The 21468-nt window shown below is 51.4% G+C and overlaps 6 protein-coding genes across 6 annotated transcripts; 5 read left to right on the top strand and 1 right to left on the bottom strand.

The window, feature by feature from the left end:
• Positions 1-1391: 1391 nt before the first annotated feature.
• Positions 1392-2881, top strand: BX661DRAFT_45403 (uncharacterized protein). Its single transcript, XM_051539180.1, has 2 exons — positions 1392-1665; positions 1900-2881. The coding sequence occupies exons 1-2, from the start codon at positions 1614-1616 to the stop codon at positions 2784-2786; spliced, it is 939 nt and encodes a 312-aa protein (XP_051389977.1). The 5' UTR covers positions 1392-1613; the 3' UTR covers positions 2787-2881.
• A 1471-nt stretch (positions 2882-4352) lies between these two features.
• Positions 4353-8349, bottom strand: BX661DRAFT_45414 (RasGEF domain-containing protein). Its single transcript, XM_051539181.1, has 2 exons — positions 8054-8349; positions 4353-7459 (listed from the first exon to the last, which is right to left on the bottom strand). Exons 1-2 carry the CDS (start codon positions 8070-8072, stop codon positions 4392-4394), a joined length of 3087 nt encoding a protein of 1028 aa, XP_051389978.1. The 5' UTR covers positions 8073-8349; the 3' UTR covers positions 4353-4391.
• A 2377-nt stretch (positions 8350-10726) lies between these two features.
• BX661DRAFT_133943 (P-loop containing nucleoside triphosphate hydrolase protein) lies at positions 10727-11638 on the top strand (the record flags this gene model as incomplete). The annotated part of the gene is made up of 1 exon (XM_051532630.1): positions 10727-11638. A coding segment is annotated over one exon (912 nt), but the record flags the coding sequence as incomplete, so codon positions are not given.
• Positions 11639-15185: 3547 nt separating this feature from the next.
• On the top strand, positions 15186-15719 carry BX661DRAFT_172419 (DnaJ domain-containing protein; the record flags this gene model as incomplete). Its single annotated transcript, XM_051533780.1, has 1 exon — positions 15186-15719. The coding sequence occupies one exon, from the start codon at positions 15186-15188 to the stop codon at positions 15717-15719; it is 534 nt and encodes a 177-aa protein (XP_051389980.1).
• A 410-nt stretch (positions 15720-16129) lies between these two features.
• On the top strand, positions 16130-18204 carry BX661DRAFT_45424 (uncharacterized protein). The gene is made up of 2 exons (XM_051539182.1): positions 16130-16616; positions 17316-18204. The coding sequence occupies exons 1-2, from the start codon at positions 16430-16432 to the stop codon at positions 18167-18169; spliced, it is 1041 nt and encodes a 346-aa protein (XP_051389981.1). The 5' UTR covers positions 16130-16429; the 3' UTR covers positions 18170-18204.
• A 929-nt stretch (positions 18205-19133) lies between these two features.
• Positions 19134-19463, top strand: BX661DRAFT_133170 (uncharacterized protein; the record flags this gene model as incomplete). Its single annotated transcript, XM_051532614.1, has 1 exon — positions 19134-19463. A coding segment is annotated over one exon (330 nt), but the record flags the coding sequence as incomplete, so codon positions are not given.
• Between the last annotated feature and the right edge of the window lie 2005 nt (positions 19464-21468).

Below are 21468 nucleotides of genomic sequence, written 5' to 3' on the forward strand. Positions count from 1 at the left end.
ATTTGTGTGCGTGTCAGACCATTGAGCATTCTGTTTGCCATCAAGTTTGAAAAAGGCACGAATGCAGAAAAGAAGTTGTTCTTGTCTGCATTCGTAACTAGCCAAACTTGCACCCCTGCCGCCTCAGAAAACAGCATATGAAGCAGAAATAACAGCAGCAATAACAAAACATTGCAGGCTTTTGCTTTTTTTACTATTTACTGTTGGCTATTTTTCATTTCATTTCATTTTTTGCTTCTTTTGCTTCTTCTCGCCTCGTTCTATCTCTGCCTTCATTTTTATATCCTCACATTTTTTAGTCTTTTAACATCACGGCTCTACTTTTCGCCTTTTCCGTCTCATTTGACCTCGTTTGCATCCCCTCCTCTTACAGCCATACTCAGTTTTACACTTATTATTTTTCTCTTTAACTATCTTTTGGCATTTTTATTTACCCACTACTCAACACGGGTCAGCTTGTATACGTTTGTACTCACTGTGTATTTAAAACAACCTGTCTTTATTTTTTTGCATACTGGCTCATTTTTAGTTCAGCTCTTGGATTAGTAACGGCAAATTGATTGCTACACCACCTCTGTTGCTGCCGGACCTCGTATGAACATACTCCCTTGAGCCTGTTAGTTTCGGATATTCAACACAAACACAGCTAGTACTTCTTTCGCACACATGATCTCCACCGCTACAGGGCACACATTTGCCGAAAAGAAGACAAAGAACCTGTTCAGCATGCGCCCTGCCTGGCTTAAGAAAGACAGCGCCGCTACCGGGTCGGCAAACAGCTTGTCATCCTCGCCAGACTCGCCCAAAATCAAGGAGCTTGCGTCGTCAGTACATAGAAAGTCCAAAGCCCTGAGTCCCCAGCGGGGCCGAGAGCTTTTGACCGTCACTGTGATTCGTAAGTATTTTTATCATGCCGTGATGCACATGTAAATCCATATTCTTTGCCATATCCAATTCGCGCCAATATGACAAGCTTCATGTCAGTACTATGTCGTCTCCGCCCGAATATAATGCAAGGTCAACTGCAGTAGGGTACAATATTATATATGACGTTATTATATTGGTGTTTTAGCTGCTTTGCCAATTCAGCCTTTGCACGTGTGCTTGAGCAGGGCTGGGCTGGGCTTTTTTATTCTGCTTTATCATATTTTTGTAATTTTTGGCATGCCTGTATCTTTTCCACGTCTTGCGCGTATTGCGCCTTACTGCATGAGCACACGCAGCCTCGTCTTTTTTGTCTTCCTCTTGTTTCTTTGAATTTAAATTAGTGTTTTTTTCCTTCCTTCCCATTTTTTCTCACATTGCCACATTGCTTTTCAAGCGCAAAATAAACAGCCTATATTTGAGAATTGACAATGGTGGCTGTCGCCATCTAAAAGCAGCATGGGAGTGCCGAATAAATCGCAATATTTATTTTCCTCATAACGGCAGGGTTGTGCTAAAATAAACAAGCACTTGTCGACTAATTACATCTCGAACTGTGTTGATATTATTGTATTTTGGCCATTCTTCTTGCGGAAAATATGTTTATGTTTATCCCCCCATTCCCCCGATGATTTCAATGTGCTAGTTTGCGAGTTTGCGACTATCATTTACACATTCTCGGCTATAACATGCCCACACCCCATGCTCAGACAATAAGGCGGCCACATGCTAACTGTGCAGGTATGCCACTATGAGGCTACGACGTGCAGTCGCCTTGCGTTACTAATTGTATACCACCCCGTTTTTTGTTACTGTTGCTCTCTTTGAAATAAGCTTCAATCCCCTAAATTACATTATCCTAGTAGTATTGCCAATTCATGCACGCTTACATGCTTACACACTCATTTGTGCCGTTTTGCACAGTCAGCTAACGCTCTTCAGTTTTATTGTTCAATTTTTAATTGCAATGATTAGGATTGATGGAGCGGATGATCGCCGAGCTGTTCCCCTGTGGCGACGATGAGGAAGCAAGCTTTGGGAACGGTAATAACAACAGCAGTGGCAATAACAACAGCAATGGGGAGACTTCCACTGGTACACCGCTACCCAGCTTTGAGGAGTTTCTCAAGCACATCTGTCGCCGCACGCGCACGCCACTCACATGCATGTGCCTCGCGCTGCTGTACTTGACCAGGCTCCGCGCCAACCATCCACGCTCGAGGGGATCGCCGGGGTCTTCATACAGGCTAGCGCTCTCGTCTCTATGTGTGGCCACAAAGTACCTGTATGACGACGCGTACCATACGTGCTCTTGGGTTCAGGTGTCCTTGGGTCTGTTCAACCAGCGTGAGGTCAACCAGATGGAGATGGAGTTCATGTATTTTTTAAACTACCAGCTCGGGGTCACGCCCACCGAGTGGAACCAGTGGATTGCCACGCTCGAGGCCAAGCTTGTCGCCCGCTGGCAGGACAAGGGCAGGGCTGACGTTATATACGGCTTTGGGCTGTTTCTGTCTTATGAATGCTGCGAGCCAAACGCACAAGAGGCCGTGCGGGATATTGCCTGGGGTGAAGGTGGCAAGAGCCTGCTGTCCTTGCTCAACAATGCCATTCACTCGTCTGACAGCAGGGCTGATGGAAAAAGCTCACCGTCCGCGACTCGGCTGTGTCTGACGCGACGTGCTGCCAACCCGGATCCCAACTCTTGGTTTCGAATCAAATCACCTGTGCTTTTAGGAGCGGAAGAGAATCCAGGGCTAGGGGTTGCAGCGCCAACCTCCGCATTAGCCGGCTCAAATTCCATTACCCCGTCAGCGCGCAGGGCTCTGAAATGTCTGTGCCCACAGACGATCGCCAGGTAACAAGCGGGCTGCAGAAACATACCTTGCGCAACAATCACTCGCGGCACTCGTATATCGAGCTTAATGACGTGTCTCCAAGCACTCACAAATATGCTAACAACGCCGGCCGATCCAACAGTGCCACCCGGCAGCACTTGCAGGCGACCATTGCCGCATCCAGTCATACAATTGACATGCGACCAAGCTCTGCATGCTCCGTCCAAGCAGTGTCTCTATCAGACGGGTACCACGATCACGGCTCCAAACACGCATCGGGCGTGGGATCCGCTCATGCTACGTACAGACATACCTCCGAATTCAAGAGCCAAGACTGGATGATACACCAAACCACGCCCATATACTGCACGAGCCATCGCCATCTCAGGTGCAGCAGCAGCAGCACCAGTTGCACAAATACAATGTGCGCGGCAGCAATGTCTCTCAGCGCCTTTCCCACCTGGGCTCGGAGTCGACGATGGTTGCGCATGTCCACAATGCGCGCAATGCAGTGGATAACATTTCACCGTTAACTCTTATTCTGGACATACCACTAGAATGTCAATTTCATATTCTGCCGAATCAAGGAATGACGGGGGAGTCGATCTGTCAGACCACATTGTCGTATCGGCGCAAAGATCTGCAGCCTCAACATTGGGTGGATCGAGTGGATTGCATTTTTCAGCAAGCGCTGTTTCCAGCACAGCCAACGCAATACCCTGCGGTGCTTCAGCCACTTTGTCTGCAGAGACCAAAGGATAACACGCTTTCTGGGGCCAGCAGCGCTATGCAGACCAAATATACACCCAACCTAACGGTGCACCATGTCCCAGGAACAGCGCCATTTTTGCCTTCCTCATCGTGCGCGCCATCTCCCGACGCTGAGCAGCGCAACGGCGGTACTCGGCACCTTGGAAGCTCTGCCATTGCCAATGCCTCGTGTGCACCCTCGGCAAAGTCGTCGACATCGTCACTCAAAGCAGTCGGTCGCCGCCACAGTTGGCGGCACTCCGCAAAGAACCCAGCGACGACATCATTTGCCCAAAAGCTGCGGTCGTTTGCAGCATTCACTTGGGCATCAGGCGGGGGACAAACTGGCAACGTAATTGCTGAGACTGCCAATTTAAACGCATTGCCTCGGATTTGCAGAGGCACTGATGGCAGCTCTATGGAAGATGTAACGATGGAGAGCAGCATTCCACTGCAAATAATGTCTAGCACAGCTTTTGCCAGCGAAAATCCGCACGAATACCAGCGCAACATTGCTATGTTTGATGTGCAGCGACTGTGACTGGAACTGGGCAGTCTGGGTTTAGTCGGCGGCTTGCAGACGCGCAGGGCCAGCGTGCGTCGCTCGCCAACGTGCGCACTGCATTAGAAAATATTGCCTCGCCATCGTATGAGTATGAGCGCGAAATGTCGAGCTATGTGTCGATGAAGTCCTAAGCGTGCAGGTGGTTTTTTCATTTGAGGTGAATATGGCGCTAAACATTGCGCAATTTTTGAAATTTCAGTGTTTATCATTCAAACCTATCAATTTACATACATTAGTTTATCTTAATTACGCTTCAAATTGAGCATGTTCAATATAATTCGTTTTATTATTATAATTATCATATTAAAATAGTATTACTTTCTCACCACCTTGCTGACACACAGAGCCACCCAATGATATTGGAATTGCAACAATGGGCAATAAAAAAGTTTAGTGAGATTTTGGCATTGCATTGAAGCCCAGTAACATTCGGGCATCGCTGAAATGGGCTGGGTATATCCTGCTAAGGTCGATGCAGTCGAATTTGGCAGGGGTGGTATGTTAGCGGTTGGCAGGAGTAGCGGCATTTGCGATGTGTTGTGCACGTCCCCTCTGTTGGGATATAATCTCGGCATCTGTCGTGCCTGCAGCGGCGGTGTGATAGGTACAGGTGGTCCATCGTTTCGCAGCGACTTTAGCAGTATCTTTGGAGACCTAGCTACGCTGTGGTTGGCGGGTAACCATGTGGGCATCTCTGACAATGGTAGGGGCGGAGGATTAAAAGAACCTTGGTGGTGCTGAGGTTCCATTGTGTACCCACCGCCAACTTGGATCTGGCCGTTATTTGCGCTTTCCGGCAGTCGATTCGAGCTGTCCGTGAGGGAGTTTGCCGCTGTCATTTCGCTGCTCGTCCGGCTGCTTTGGCTCTGGTCAGCACCCGAAACAAATTCGACGTAGCTGTACGGGCTGGTAATCGGCGAGTGTGAGTAATACACGTATGCATACTCGCTATCACTGGACCTCTTTTGCGCTAAGTCAATTGGCAAAGGAATGCCATGCTTGGACTTTGAGTACCTGTCCGAGTCCGCTGAATCGTCAATCCTGAATGCTGTAATGGATGGGCGCTCATTGGAACGGCTCTCATACCCTTGCGAGGGGCTGCCCAAGGGATGCCGCGCAGTTACGCCAGACTGTGTTGATGCAGCGCCCGTAGATGTTTGCCCTGGCGACTTTAGCGCGTATGATTGTACAGGCTGCCTGGGCTCTCGCATATCGGACAGACGCGACAGGTGCACGCTAGGCATCCACGGCTCTGCAAATATCAGCAGCGCGGTGACCAAAACCGCAAATTGTCCACTGCTCGACATGTGCAGCGAATCCAACGGCAATCCAATATGGCAATTGAAGCACGGCTTGTTGCAGGCCACAAACAGAAAGTGCGCCAGCATGTCAAATATGGTCGGCGAGACTGATTTGTTAACAAAAAAGCGACAATGTGAGCCCGATAGCTCCCTGACGGTGCTATCAGATAAATTTGATTGGCGGCGCGGCATGCGCTTGAGAATGTTGGCGGTTGTCGTCTTGGACCTAGATACGGCGCCTTGAGTAATCGGTGCGTTGAGCGACGGCAGCGAAGATAGCTCGGTAGCGAAAATGCGCCTAATCATCGGGGGATCCAAGCTAATAGGCAGCCTTTGGTTCGAGCAGCTCCCAAACACAGTAGCCCACTGGGCCACGCCAGGCCGGTTGGCAGAGTTTGCCTGTATTGGGGATGTTGAAGCCGATGCCACCCCGGCGGTCACAGCGTCCTTCAGCAAAACAGCGACTATAGGCACGAGTGCCCGCGGCGACGGCAGGTCAAATCCTTCCTTACAGTATACACAACTTCTCTCGTATTCGTCGTTGGATGAGCACAGATCGGGAGTGCTGATGGCAATGGCACTGTCAAAGTCCAGAGACGTCTCATCGGCCTCAGCATGCATCTGGTTGATAATCGACGATATATATGCCAAGTTCGTGTTGCCGCTGGCAGTTTTTGTATTCTTCTGCAAGCGCTTGATTCGCAGCTGCATCTCCTTGCGATAATTGGCGTAGTTGGGGTGTGCCTTGAGCGCGTTGTTGGTGATAAACTGAATGGCGGCACTGCAGGAGGCTGGCACTAGCTCCCAGGTATTATGTAGCCGGAGAATGGTGGCGCTCGAGAACACGCACACTAAGCTATTAAGCGACTCGTAGTCGCCTAGCTCGCGTATCAGGCATATTACCACGGTCCACCACTCGATGCGCTTTGCGCGCTGACTTGCCTGTATCGGATATATGATGCTCGTCTCCATCAGCCGAGAAAGGAAGTTGGCATGGTCGCTCAGCATGCGCAAAATAGGCTGCTCCGCGCTCAAAGAGTTGGGTGCTGATCCGGGCGACTGAGACGGCAGGCCAGAGCTAGCATACTGTATGATGGATTCTTTGGTCAGCTGCTGGAACAGTTGGCTAGTAGAGTTGGCAATAGCACAAGCGACGATTCCCGGAGGCAAGGCCTCGATTTGCTTGATAAATATTGATGCCTCGTTCTCGTCAAGGCTCGAGCGCAAAAGATCGTTTGCCAGATCGACAGCAGAAACCGGGGCGCCTGTAGTGACGTTCAGCTCGCGAACGGGGATATGCGGCATGCGCTCCCCCAGCGGCGAAACGTATCGTTCACCCAGGCAAGCAAACACCTCATCAATTGGTTTGGCCGCCGCATACTTGATTTGCGAGTCCCGCCACGTCCTTGCAATGGTCTGCTCGATTGCGCTCGAAACTGACATGGCCCGCGTCGATATGGCCCCATCGAGCGCCTTCCGCGGGTTCATGATATCGGGAATCGGCAATCTCATCTTTTTGTCGTTGTATTTGGATTTGGACTCGACGTTGCTAAACTTTGGAACGGCCGGCATTGTGGCAGAGCTGTAGTGTGAAGGGGTTGACGGATCGGGCTGAGCCTGGGTGGCAAAAGAGCTTGGCGAGCGCTGCATGCGGTAGCTCGCAGAGTCCTGGCTTCCCTGCGTGCTGCTGCGGCTGCGGCTACGACCGCGCCCAGGAATATCAGGATACGTGGTCCGCGAGTCCATTAGCCTGCTGTTTGAAATAGTCATGGCGCGGAATATGTTGCTGAGCGCTGGATGAGAGGCAGCGCCCGGCAGGGACAGCAGGTATTCGCTGAGTATGCCCTGCGTGTCCTCGATCTGGATTCTGAGGCAGTCAAATAGCCGGTCCTGCTCTGACAACGAGGAGGTCCTTTGGAGGGACTGCTCTGTGGGGCTGCCAGCCATTGCGCCACGCATCAGTTTGCAAACGAGCTCGTCCATTGCCTTGATGCGTGACGAGATATCCTGCAATTGCATGAAATCCAACTTTGAGAGCGAAAGCAGTCTTACGCCGTCTGCAACGTACGACATTGGATAGCCTATTTGAGACAAGTGGGGAACTGGGCGTTAAGTGGTAAGAGCAGTGGAGATAATAAGAAAAGGTTTTATTTGTGCACAAGGCGAAGGACAAGACAGTAGCAAAACAAAAGCTAGAAAGACAAGAGAAAACAATTGACAAATAGATGAGTGGTGCATTAAAATTGTGATAGGAAAATCAGCTGGTGAAAGTTGGCGGTGGTGGGTGGGGGATAAGTGCAGCAAGCCAGCGCATAGCATGCATTATTTTTGCAAAGGCGTGAGCCAAATAATAACAAAAACAAAAAATTTGATGAGGTCGACGGACAAGCTAAAATTGGTTCCCAAAAGACCTGTTTTTTTTGCGAGAAACAGGTCAGTTCAAGACGATGAGTACTGCGAAATTTTTTCCTGCAACCAGTCTTTCGGCCCCAATGTGTTGGACATGCATCAGTGGTACAATATACTGGCTGAATGGGTAAACAAAACTATATGCATATTTGACTTGCAGCACACAAGTGCCGCTTGTCTTCACCAGATTGTTAATTATTTGGCTGGATAAAGGTTAGTGCTGCGGCAGTACAATTATTATGTCCAATTTAATTTAAAATTTTTACCTTGTATTGAAGTAGCCATGCTTCAAAGGTGAACAAGAGGCAGGGCGCAAACAAGCAGGTGCGTATTTGTATTTGTGGGTGTGCTTGCAAACAATAGGTATATTGTCAATTTATTTTATCAAGCCGCGCAATTGTGTTGTAAGCAGAAAAAACAATAACAATAATAATAGGAAAATAATAATAGGTACAATTAAGGTGCTTTCAAAAAATGTAACAAAATACCTCAAACCCAAAAAAAACAAAAGAAAAACAAGTAGCTGTGCAAGCAAGTACACGCGCTAACACAAAAAGTAAACATATCTGACAGCAAAATAAATGAGCAAATGCTTGTGAAGGCGATGTGTTTTTGCAGACAGCACGCCTTCCTATCAGGGATTCCTTTGAACATCAACCGTATCTGTCTTTTTAGATTCTACATCCATTTGGGTGACGACAGGATATAAACATCCACAAAGGGGAGAAAATCAGAGCCAAAAGTATTAGGCCAAACAGAAGGCAGAATGATCGTCGTTCCTTGTATGTGTTGCATGAGGTGGATATAAGGCTGGCAATCCGACAGAGCCAAGTTTTATTTTTGCGTTGGTTTACTTATACTTTATATGCATTAAAATTCGGAATAATTGCATGCATATTGCGAAAAATCCTGTCCCCATTTTCTTCGTCAACTTTTGATGCCAAGCGTCGAATTCCAGCCTTTTAATCTTGTATATCGAAATGTAAATACATGTGGCATCAATTTCCTTCTTTGTTTGTTTATTGCCTTCAATAAAGTGTAAAACTGGTTTAGCAAAATGAGAATATCGCGCCATGATTGTTCCAATAAAGAATTACATTCCGACCAACGCATTGTTGGACCGGCGCCTGGTATTGGCAAAATGCAAACTATCATTTTGCTTTTCTGCCTTCAAAAGTCAATGGGCCGCTGGAACTCGTATCAAGTGCAAAAAAAGAAAATATTGCAGTTACAGTTTTGTTTACTCTTCTCGAAGGGAAAAATGACTGGACCACTTAACATGCAGAGATTTGGCTCGCAAACAAACAAGTTTTTTTAGCGACTAAAAATTACCTACCCCATCCCAATAAGCTTTTCTTCCGCGCCAATCCATCTAACCAGTCCAGACCAGCCAAGTTGTGCTCCGGCCAATTAAGATGGCGATTTTCGTTCGATGGTCTGTCGGCTGCAATCACCACCATTTTTTAAATTCTCTCCTTTTTCATTTTTTCAGTCTCAGTCTCTCTCCCTGTCTCTCTCCTCGCCTGACCCCGCATTAATCTGCACTACTTTATCTTTTCTTATTACTTACCCCGCTTATTTTATTTTAATTTGATATTTGGCGCCTATTTTTACGTTCCTTGCATCTTTTTGTGGTTGACACCAACATCTGAACCTGCAGCAGCCGAAGAAATAATAGGCCTGTTTTGGAGCATTTTCTCTTCGTCATTTGCAAAGCGTGTTTGTGCGTGCATACCAAAGCAAACTTGGCTTTCCTGCATTTTTATCTTTTTTATATTTTGCAACTCCTGTTTTTTTTCTTTTATCCCTCCGCATAGGATTTCCAATATTTCCCCTCACCATCTCGCTTTCTTTCACACAACGTATTGTTGGCGCAATTTATTTGTTATATTTTTTCTTTCTCTGTCGCAACAATCACCATTCGACAAGGTCCCAAAAAAGAACAGCCGGTGGGAATTAGCTCTTATTTTCGGAGGGTGATGAAGCACGCATACCATCCTCTTTCTGGCCAGTATCTTATTTTCTGTTTTCTTTGGCATTGTTTTTTTATTATTTTTTATTTTCCATTTTTTTTAGCCCAACACTCGAAAGTCTCTAGTTTTGTATTGCTGTTGACAGTCTTTTAAAAGGAAGAGAGTTTGGTTTTATATTCCTTTTATCACATACATACTACGACACTACAAATGGCAATACAAACGCCGCCACGTGTTTCCGCCGACCGCGACAAGTTGGATATGCGAGGGTCGCCCCTTGGTGCGGCATCGCGAACCAACCGGCCGAGCTTCATTCAGCCGCCAACACAACTCACAGCCTCACTCAGCATCAATGGCAACGGAAACGGGGTCACAGCAGCAGCCCAAAGCGTTGGATCGCGCGCGGCCACGTCGTTGATGATGCACCGGCCAGGAGAGACGCAAAACGGACGCGGCTTCGCCGAAGGCGGGCGAACAGGGCGGTCGTCGTCGCTCTCGGCGCGCGCAGCGTCACCTGCCCTGGGGTCATACATACCAGGGCTGGCGCGGCCGTTGTTTGGCGGACTTGGCGACCATGCTGAATACAGCGCGGGTGGACACAGTCGGACAAACAGCACCAGCGGGCCTGGCGACTCGGGCAGCATCTCGGGCGTCAGAGAGCTCGACGAGAGCGTGTTTAGCGGAGGAAGTGCTGGGTTGGGGGTCGAGATCCAGAGAAAGGACTCGGTCAGCTCATTATTGAACGGCGAGATGAACGAGTCCGACGACGGACAGCGCGTGCTGCCGGTTAGGGTTGCCGTGCGCATCCGTCCGCTGCTGGTCGGCGACGGCAATGTTGGTGGTGCAGGTGACAGCGGTGGTTGGGGCCAGATGCGTGGCGCGCTGGTGAGTTGCCTGGAGGTGCAGCCCAAGGCATCAATCCGGGTTGCTCCACTAGCTGCAGCAGCCAGCGGCAGCGGGGCCGATGCGCCAAAGACGTTCAAATTCGACCACGTGTTTGGCGCCGAAATCGGACAGGAAGCAGTGTATGATGCGGCCATTGCGCCGCTGCTTGCACGCTTTGTCGAGGGCTACAATGTCACGGTGCTGGCCTACGGACAAACATCGTCGGGAAAAACATTCACGATGGGCACGGACTCGGAGCCGGAGGACGATGAGTCTACGGGCATTGTGCCGCGCGCCCTCAGATGGCTGTTCTTGTGGGTGCAGAGTCAGACAGACATCAACGTGAGTGTGTCATTTATCGAGGTGTACAACGAAGAGCTCATTGACCTGGTGGCCTTGACGCAGTACCGCGGCGTGAGGCCGCCGATTTTTGTGCGCGAGGACAGCAAGGGCATTATCCAATGGGTTGGAGTCAAGGAGTTGCGCGTTACCGATGCGCGCGAGGCTCTCGCCCTGTTAGTCGCCGGCTCGCGCGAGCGGCAAACTGGCGGTACCCGCATGAACGGAAAGTCCTCGCGGTCGCACGCTATCTACTCTGTGTCGCTCACCCAGACTCGCTCCCGCACAGGTACTGGCCCGGTGCAGATTGTATCCAAGTTGCACTTTGTCGATTTGGCCGGCTCCGAGCGCCTCAAGAAGACGCTGGCCGAGGGTGACCGCAAGCGGGAGGGCATTTCGATCAATTCAGGGCTGCTGGCTCTGGGCAATGTTATTTCGGCACTTGGCGATACCGCACGCAGCACCTCAGGGCCTGCTCATGTGCCGTATCGCGACTCCAAGTTGACCCACATGCTGAGGGACTCGCTGGGCGGCAGTGCTCAGACGCTGCTCATTGCGTGCGTGTCGGCTGCCGAGGCTAATGCCGCTGAGACCATCAACACGCTCAGGTACGCGACGCGCGCGCGCAACATCAAGAACTGCGGTGGTGTCAACATGGTCAGTATGAACGGGCCGTCTTCTGCTGAGATGCAGGCACTGCGGACCCAGGTACGCAAGCTCCGCGACCACATCCGCATACTCGAGGACCGCCTGAAGCAGCAGCATGCCGAGTTTGATGAGCGCATCGACGAGCGCCCTGCGAGCAAGCTTGCATTGTCGACACCACGCGGCTATTTGTCGCCGCCCTCCGGCACTAAAATACCAACGATGAACGCCGCGATTCAGCGCCGCGCGCAGACCATCGAGGAGCTAGCAGCGACGCGCGCGCGCAATAATACTCTAGAGAGTGAACTGGAGCAGCTCAACGACACATACACCGAGCTGCTGCTCAAATTCAACGAGGCCTGCCGCGAGATCGAGGAGCACCAGAGTGAGGGCTTTGAGCGCGACCAGCGCCTTCGTAACCGCGAACAGGAGTTGCGCCGTATCACTGCCCATTCGCGCAGCTCTCGCCGCATCATGTCCGTTGTCGAAAAGCCCGAGACTGCCGATGCGCTGCGGCAGAAGCGCCGTTCAGCGCGCTCTATGGCTGAGTTCGAGCGCCCTGCGACGCACGGCGACCGCATGCAGTCGCTCATGGATGCCCCTTTGCTTCCGGATCTCGCGCGCCTGCGCAGGATGCAGCTGGGCGATTCATCGTTGAGCGAAGAGGACGAGGATATGGCTGGCCCGAGCGCCGCCGAGTTTGACGCTATTATGGAGGAATACGACGCTGATATCCGTTCCCTGAAGGACGAATTGCGCGGCGTGCAAGAGACTGTCGATGCCCTGCGCCTACAGCTGACCATGCAGGAGACCAAGGCAACCTTTGCCGAGAAGCTCAATGCCTCGCAGACCGCACAGATTGAGACCCTGCGCGGACAGCTGGCTAAGGCGCGCGAGGCAGGGCTGGAGGAGGAGGAGCGCCGCCGCGCTATTGAGACCGAGCTCGAGGAGGCTATCTTGACCGCTGAAACGCAGCTAGAGGCGGCGGACAATGCCTGGCGCGCGGAGCTCGCCCACGCTGACGAGGAGTGGAATGAACGCTGGGACGCTGCGCACAATGAGCACGCGCAGGCTCTTGAAGAACAGTCCAATGAGGTGTCTCGCCTTTGCCAGGAGATTCGCAGCTTGTCCGTCGGAAAGACCATTCAGCAGCCGCAGATGCTGTCGCCGCCGCCCACTGCCCATGACAATGAGCACGGGCTGATGAGCCGCATGATCGCTAATGACCAAGCTCAGTCGCAGCTTGTGGATGATTTTGCTCGGAGCATAGACGATATTGCGCGGCTGGAGGCTGAGGTCAATAACTTGCGGTCTCAGGCCAAGGCTGCCGAGGCGCGCGCTGCTTCTGCCGAAGACGCCTTGGGTGCATTGTCGGCGCGGCTGGCTGAACAGGAGGTTGTGGATACAGATGATGACAGCGAGGCACGTCTTTTGGCAGAGAAGGCGGACAACGAGGCTCGTCTTGTGGCTGTGAGAACCGAAAACGAAACGCTTCTTTTGGCTGAGATGTCTGCTAAGGCCGAGGCCGAGTCTCGCGCCATTAACGCTGAAAAGACCCTGGCTGAACTTTCGGCACGCCTGGATGCTGTCAAGGCAGACGCCGAGGCCAGAGCTGAGGCACGCCTTTTGGCGCACAGATCCGTCCAGGCCGATACTGAGGACCGTGCAATCAAGGCAGAAAAAGCGCTGGCAGAGATCTCGGCCCGTCTGACCAAGACCAAGCCAGAGGCTCAATCTAGCACCGAGGGGCGTCTTTTAGCTGAGCAGGCTGTGGCGACTGCCAATGCTGACGCCGAGGCGCGTGCCATTAAGGCGGAGCAGGCTTTGGCAGAGCTTTTGGCGCGGCTGACTGAGACCAAGGCAGAGGCTGCAGCTGACACCGAGTCACGTCTTTTGGCTGAAAAGGCAGCCAAGGCTGAAGTAGAGGACCGTGCAATCAAGGCAGAGCAAACCCTTACTGAGCTTTCGGCGCGCCTTGAAGCGGCCAAGACCCAGGCCGAGGCTGATGCCGAAGCGCAGCTTTTGGCGCACAAAGCTGCCCAATATGAGACCGAGTCCCGCGCCATCAAGGCAGAGCAAGCCTTGGTTGAGTACACCGCCCGCCTGGCCGAGCAAAAGAAAGAGATCGAGGCTGCCAACGCTGCACGCCCACTGGCCGAGCGCGCAATTCAGACCGAGCGGCCCATGGTGGCAGAAAAAGCTCTGCAGTGTGTGTCTGTCGACGACGATATGAAGCTCAGCATGCCCTCACTTTTGCGGTCCAACTTGGATCTGCCGCGCCGCGCCTCGACCAAGATTATGCTGTGCGCGCGCAATTCCATGGTGCACAAGGAGTCGGGTTCCGAAAGCCCTGCCGAGCAGCGTCTGCGCGATATGCACCACCGCCACAGTGCTGGAATTCCAATTAGGAACAGCAACGCGCAGTCGGCAGCTGCCGCTGACAAGTTTGCTTCGTATCCCGAGCTGCGCATGCCTAGGCGCTCGGTGTCGGGATACGACAGGGAGAATGCAGAGGATGTGCAGCACGACAATGATGCCGATGTCGATGCCGATGCCAACCTCGAAAGGGCAGACAACTACGACGATGAACGCCGCGCACTGATGTCCGACGTGGCTGCGCTCAAGGAGGCGAAAAAGGAGCTTCAGGAGCGCAACAGCCAGATGCAAAACCTCATGCGCGAACTGGGCGACCGTCTGGTTATCTTAGCTGAAGAGAATGACCAGCTCGAGGCCAAGGCCACCGAGCGCGACGCACTGGCCGAAAGTGTGCACCGTCTTAACAACAAAGTTGCCGAGTTTGAGGAAAGGGCGCGCCCAGTCTCGTCCAAGTCGTTCCACTCGGCGACTGAAGACTACTCGGTTGATATTGACGCCGCTGCTGCCGCCAGCTACGACCTGATTCAGGTCCAGTCGCGCCTCAACATTGTCGAAGCCGATTTGGCCGAGGCATTGATGAACGCGGATGAGCACCAGTCCCATGCCAGCCAGTTGTTGCATGAGGCAGAGCAGTACCGCGCGCGCATTGCCGAAATGGAGGATGACTTGGCAGACACCATGCGCCAGCTGGACGATGCGCGCGAGGAGAACCGCCGCATCAGCGATCTGATCCAGAACCAGGCTAATGAAGCCCAGGAAGACTTGTTTAAGCAGTCGGACCAAGTTGCCCGCCTTCGGGAATCTCTCGTGCTCAGCGAGGAACACGCCGAGGAGGCCAGACTCACCGCCGATCGCTATGCCAACGAGCTCATGCGCGTCCAGGCCGAGGTCAAGTCTCATGTTGACCAGCTCGATTTACTACGCCACCAGCTTGAGGACACCCGCGGGATGGTCGGCAGCGAGGCTCGTGACCGCGACATCTGGAAGAATCGCTGCCAAGACTTGCGCGAGGAGGTTGAAGAGCTGCGCATGCAGCGCCGCCAGTCCAAAATCCGGTGCTTTTAATTTTAGTTTCTTTTTGTCCCTTTGTTTTTTCTTTGCATATCTTTTTTCCTCTTGTTCTTTTTATTTAACTGTTTCGTTTTTAAATTCGTGTTTAGCAATTCGCACTTTTTGACAAATGCCTGCAAAAACACCAGACTACTACTCTATTCTCGGCGTCAGCCCGTCTGCCACGGCCGATGAAATCCGCACAGCTTACATGAAGAAGGCTGTTAAAGTCCATCCTGATAGAAACACGTCGCCCACGGCAACTCAAGACTTTCAGCAACTTGCCGACGCGTACTACACACTCAGCGACCGCACACGCCGGGCCGCCTACGACAGCGCTCGTCCCACTGCTGCGCCACATGCCGATGCCGACAATGTCTTTGGCGACGTCTTTGAGGACCTCCTGCGGCCTGAAGTCCAGGGAGACTCGTCGTTGTGGGGGATTCTTGGGCTTATTAGCGGGGCTGCTTTGGGATTTATCCTGGGCAACGTTCCTGGCGCCCTTGTCGGGGGCTTTGCCGGCAAGAAGCTAGGCGCGGTCAGAGACAATACTGGGCGCCCAGTGTACGATTCGTTTAAGGAGCTACCGCATGCTCGGAAACTGCAGGTCCTGAGTGCTATTGCCGCCCATGTTCTTGGCGGAGCTGCTGGCAGACCAAAATAACTATTTTTGTGCACAATGTGGAAACGTTGCTGAGTCGACGTCACAAGATTTTTGTTTGTTTCCGTATTCAATGTAAATCGTAGCGTGTGATTTTTTGTGGGGCAGTGCATTTCAACTTGTAAATTATAATCAACTTTTTTTATAATCCGTCAAAATATATTTTGCCGAGTTAACATTGAATATCCATTTGCCAGCAAAATAAAACGGCTTGCACGCTTCCTTATAATCCACGACCTTGGACTCGGACTGATAATCAAGTCGTAGATCTATGAAAGTGCTCATACTCATATTTTATATTTCACCATATTTGCATTGGTATTTGAAGGGAGGGAAGGTCTGAGGAGAAAAACTTTATTCGAAATAAAAAGTCTGTTTCCCGAGCTGATCAATGTATTTTGTTTCGTCGAACAATCTGGGCTCTCGGTGTTTTAAGTTTTTTTTGGCTCTGGCTTGATGAAGTGAGTGAGAAAATGCCAACGAATGTTTTATAATTTAATGCCTAGAACGCAAGCCATCGCTTTTTTTATTTTTGAAAATTGGACGGGTGTTCCAAAACGACACACACTCCGTTGCAGACAGTGTGTATGGGCCAGGTTTATTCTTTTTTACGAGTCTAGCTCTCCGAATCTTTAAATGTGGTGAAACATTGAAAACACCGACGATGCTTTTACAAAAAAATTTTTTGCCCTTACTAACGAGCAATTACTGACATGTCAAATGCACGTCACATTCCTTATAATACGAGAGACTTTGATAGCAGTTTTCCTAAAAAGAACTTCCCGCCACCATTTTTTATCTCCTCCTTTCAAACCCACCCTTTCTCTTCCTTTTACGCCAGTTTAGGCTTACTTTATATTCTGGAAACTGTCGATATTCAACTTTACGTTGAAAATTTTTGTAAGTACACTCTACTCTATACGCAATACAGCAACGGTAATACAATATGATGCAAGTCACATGCATTTGTAAAGCGGAGCTAAGCTACGTTTTAAAGGCGTGTAGTTTGCGGACTTTTGATCTTGATAATTCCCGTTGTCGTTGTCAGTGACCCTTTGCCCGACTAATTTGCCGTCACATGACTCGAGACTGTTATCACTTCAGCATTTGTTTAGACTTTAATGAAGATTATTGGTGCGTGATGATGTTAGTTTTTTGCAACTAGTAATACTTGCTGTTGCCGAGTCAATCTGTTTGTTTATATTTTCTGCAATTTGGAATCGTTCAATTGGCCATACTTTTAATAATCCCGTTCTGATAATATTTATCTCCGTTCCTTCATTTCCAATGACTCGCTCTTAGTGTTGCGCTGCTGATGCGCAGCCAATGTTTGCATATCGATTTATAAATACATGTGCTCGCTATTGAGAAGTCTGCGGGTACAGTCTGCTGCTATTCCTCCAAACGATTGCCCACTCGAGATATTTTCTTGGCAACCTTGCCCGTATATAAAATGAAGCGACCAAAGAATTCTGTTTGTTTTTGTTATCATTTTTCTAATAATTTAAACTCAAAATTTTAAACTTACATAACACTAACTTCTAACCATGCAAATCAATTCCGATTACTATTCGGCCGTATTCGATTACTACCAAATAGCAAAGCTTTTGTCAATCGCCGAGGCCAACTTTCAACCTCCCAGCCAGCGTCAACCTTTATATAACCAAAAAATCGATATCTCTGACATGTCTAGCGGTACCCTCTCGTACGCCGCTGCCAACAGCACAAACTGTCCGCCACAGGCACTGCCACCTGCATCGGATGTAACATTATCGGCAACGTCATCCCCACAGCAAAACATGGGCGACATGGCCATGGCAGCAGCCACTGCACCCGGTGATGTGCATTTGAGTGAATTCACGTCGTGTCCGGAGAGCAATGGCACTATTTCCGGCGACGCCCAGTATACCGAAGGTCTTGGGATCACATCATCATCCCCGGATATACCCCAGTTGGACGAGTCTGATCAGGTTGTCGCTGAAACCAAAAACATGCTGGTGTCGTCCTTGCTGCTAAAGCCGTATTCCTCCGCTGCTTCCAAACTCGCAAATGCAGATGATGCTGTTGCCTCGATGTCAACCCCACAGAGCTTACAAGACAGCGGCAACTCAAGCATTTCGCCCTTAGATATGCTCATTGCCGCCCTCGATCCACAAAAGTCCAGCCAGATCCCGTTGAGCAATAAGCCCCCTGCGTCTATTCTCGGCCAATGCCCGTCAGCTATAACCTGCGATTCTGCAGACGGCGCGGGCAATGGAGCAGGATGGGTGTGGCAGACTGTTCGGCCATGGGGTCTACGCTTACAGACAATCTTTGGGATTCTGCAGCAGCTGCAGCATCAGCAGCGGCAGACAGCGCTCAGAACCAATATCCCAATATTCTCTGGAAACCAGAGGCCACAGCAGTCTCAAATGCTTCGCCCAACATGGCCACACACCCTTCAAATGCCGTAATGAATTTATTGTGCAGCAGCGAGGGCAGTGGCAACGACGCCGATTACCAAAACTTGGGCGCAGTGAACGACTATGGAAAACCCATATCGATGCAGCAGTCAAATGACTTTGGTCGCGACATCCGCCGGGGATCGTATCCGCCAGGCATCAAGCGGCCATACAGCGACTTTGAGCAGCTCTTGTCCGCCGCAGACATGTACGGGTCTATTGGAGACCAGCATCCCCACGCAGCGAAGCATGCTCGCCACGACAGTCTGATTGACGATAAATCAGGGACACTGTCCGCGACCATGGATTCAGCAGTAGCTGCCGCTGCTGCTGCGGCGGCGGCGGCGTCAGTCAGCATATCCTACAACAATCCGGCATTCCCGTACTCAACCAAGCGCTCGACAGCTCCAATGACCTCACCGCAGGCGCAAGAAACAATGCGGCAGCAGAACTACTTTAATGACTGCTTTGATCCGTTCAACCCTGCCGCTGGAGCAAATATCTCACTGGATGCTGCGGGTATGCCCATAATTCCTGGCGCTCCACAAATGGTCTATCCGTCAATGGGAATGTCCTCAGCCCGCTTCATGCCAGCCAAGATCACGACCATTCGCGCTCGCTGTCATACTCTTCCCAGATGGACAGCTATCCACCAGTAGGAATAGTGCCGCTGCCGCCCATTTCCAACGCGCAACATGTGCACAACATGGCAAGCGACATTTCCGCTGCTACTTCTTACCACCAGACACAATCTGGCTACTACTACAGCGATCTGATCATGCCCAGCACTGGCGCTTATACGGGCATCAACTCTATGGCATACGCTGCCGCCGCAATCCCCACCGATAATAGATTTGCAAGGACTCCTCCCCCTATTCCCTTAATCCCAGGCGTCACTACGAGTCCCAAGGAAAAGCCACGCCGGATATCCGTTCCCAACCTCACGCCCACAGACGAAGAGGAAAGTATCGGGGACAGTGCTTACCCGCGCCGCCAAAATGCGCGCTCCACTGACGACCTATACACACCCATGTGGGTGCGCAACGCAGGGCAGCTGAAAGAGGGATTTTGCGATACCTGTGTGCCAGGTAAATGGCTGCAGCTAAAGAACAGCGCGTACTGGTATCACAAGCAGTTTGCGCATGGGATATCGTCGGTTTCAGGGAGGCCTTTTATACGGCCATTGGAGGTCCGGCATTACAACGACGACGTTATCGAGGGGTTGTGCCATCAGTGCTATCATTGGGTGCCGATTGCCAACTCCAAGCGGCGGAATAGCGTTCTGTGGTTCAGACATGCGCACAAATGCCATATCTACAACAACAAGCCCAAGCCCAAACGCAACTACTCCAAGTGCAAGGGTACGGATGGCAACCATGGTATGGCAGCGTTCTTGCCTTCACCGCAAGGTCAGATATCGATGAGCGACTCGGAATATGCCGATTAATATTAGTCGCGGCAAGACGGACAAAAGCACATGTAGACTTACTTTTAAAGGAATAAATACCGCTTTAAAGTAATAATCGAACAATTGGATAATTTAAAATATAATACTATTTAAAAGAAAAGAACCGCGCATGTGTGGCTAGAGCCTTGTGGCCAAATCTAGTCAATGTCAGCAACATCCAGGTCCTTGGAAAAGTCCCAAATTATGATCTTTTGGTCCTGACTTGTGCTGACTATCCGGCTCGTGCTGAACTGGACATCAAACACCCAGCTCGTGTGCACATCCTTCAAATCCAAAACGCACTCTCCCGAAACAATGTCCCACACCTTGATAGTCTGGTCGTATGATCCGGATACAGCCCGGCGGCCGCCAGTGAAGTGCAGCGTGCGTACAAGGTCTTTGTGCCCCTTGAGCGTCTGCACGCAATGGCCCGTATCGGCGTCCCACACTTTGATCAACTGATCGCTGGATCCAGAAACAATGGTCTTTCCGTCAAACTGCACGCACGCAAGACCGCGAGTGTGCCCAGCAAAGGTGCGCAGAAGCTCGCCGGTCTTGAGATCCCACATCTTGATCAGCGAGTCGCCAGAGGCTGACACGATACGGCCGCCGTACAACTGCACTGCATTACAGGGCCGCGGTGTCCAATCATTGTTCGTAGGAGCTTGCCCGTGCTGCGGAGCCACACTTTTATTGTGCAATCCTTAGAGCACGACACCACGTGCTCGGAGTCAAAGGCCACGTCGAGAACGCCCGCTGTGTGAGATACCAGCCGCTGCATTGGCAATCCAGAGGGCCAGTCCCAGACTATTATAGTCGAGTCGCTCGACCCGGTCACTAGAGTCTGCTCGTCGTACTTGAGGCACAGTACGGATGCCTCGTGACCTGTAAAAGTGCGCATGCATTGCAGCGTCTGGCTGTCCCACACCTTGATCGTGCGGTCCCGCGAGCCAGTGACAATTTTTTCATGGTCGTATTGCACACAATAGACGCTGTCGGCATGGCCCGTAATGGTCTGCACCTCGGCAATGCCCTTGGCCCAGTGACGGTCGAGCTCCAGCCGCTGCTGGAATAGATACTTCCACTTGGCACCAACTAGCCTTTGTCCGTCAAATTCACCCTTGAATGACCCGGCGCTGCTGATTGTCGGCGACGGAGCAATCATGTGCTGCAGAGCAATTGCTGGCCGAAGCGATGAGCCGGCATAGGCTGTCAGGATCTGGTGCGCGTTGTCCTCATCAAGGCTCATTGCCGACCCGTGGCCATTGTATACGCTGCCATCGCCAACACGAGGCGTGCTAGCACCACTTGCACAAACTCCAGGCGACTGCGGCGCGGTGCCATTGAGGGCACAGTTTCCGCGGAACAGCCGCCTCCGGGCCAGCGACGTGCGCCCGGCGGCAGCTAGCGCGCGTGGCGTTCTCCACTCGCTTTGCTGCAAAAACAAGCGCCGCCACACGGCATTATCTCTGGCAAACCGGTTCCATGACCTGCTGACCTCGGCTATGGTTGTGATTGCTGGAAAGTCGGCGTAAATGACGATTACCATTGCGATCTCGTACGGAAGCAGGCTGAGAAAGTCCAATCGCCCGTCAGGCATTGTCGACGACACAATGCCGGATCCTGCGCCGAGCATGCGGCTGTTTGTGCTGACAAATGAGTCCTTGCGCTTCATGCCCCCGCGGATGCCTACCGGGGACACTGGCGGCAAAACTGCACTACTGCCCCGCATAAGCTGGCTACTTCCTACGCTACAGACGGTGGAGGCATCTGGTGCAGTAGACGGGTGGACCATGAAGGGCCGCGGGCTGCCGCTGGCAGATGTCTGTGGCGGCATGGCCACTGCGAGCGGACTTGATGGCAT

Source organism: Kickxella alabastrina (genome assembly GCF_025024165.1).
Source record: "Kickxella alabastrina strain RSA 675 chromosome Unknown BX661scaffold_19, whole genome shotgun sequence".
NCBI lineage: Eukaryota > Fungi > Kickxellomycota > Kickxellomycetes > Kickxellales > Kickxellaceae > Kickxella > Kickxella alabastrina.

Excerpts from the sequence above, each read along its gene's own strand:
- BX661DRAFT_45403 (XM_051539180.1), top strand. The coding sequence starts at position 1,614 with ATGCCCACACCCCATGCTCAGACAATAAGGCGGCCACATGCTAACTGT. Across the intron at positions 1,666-1,899 it reads GCCACATGCTAACTGTGCAG|GATTGATGGAGCGGATGATC; the intron begins GTATGCCACTAT and ends TGCAATGATTAG.
- BX661DRAFT_45424 (XM_051539182.1), top strand. The coding sequence starts at position 16,430 with ATGTCAAATGCACGTCACATTCCTTATAATACGAGAGACTTTGATAGC. Across the intron at positions 16,617-17,315 it reads ACTTTACGTTGAAAATTTTT|CAAAGCTTTTGTCAATCGCC; the intron begins GTAAGTACACTC and ends ACTACCAAATAG.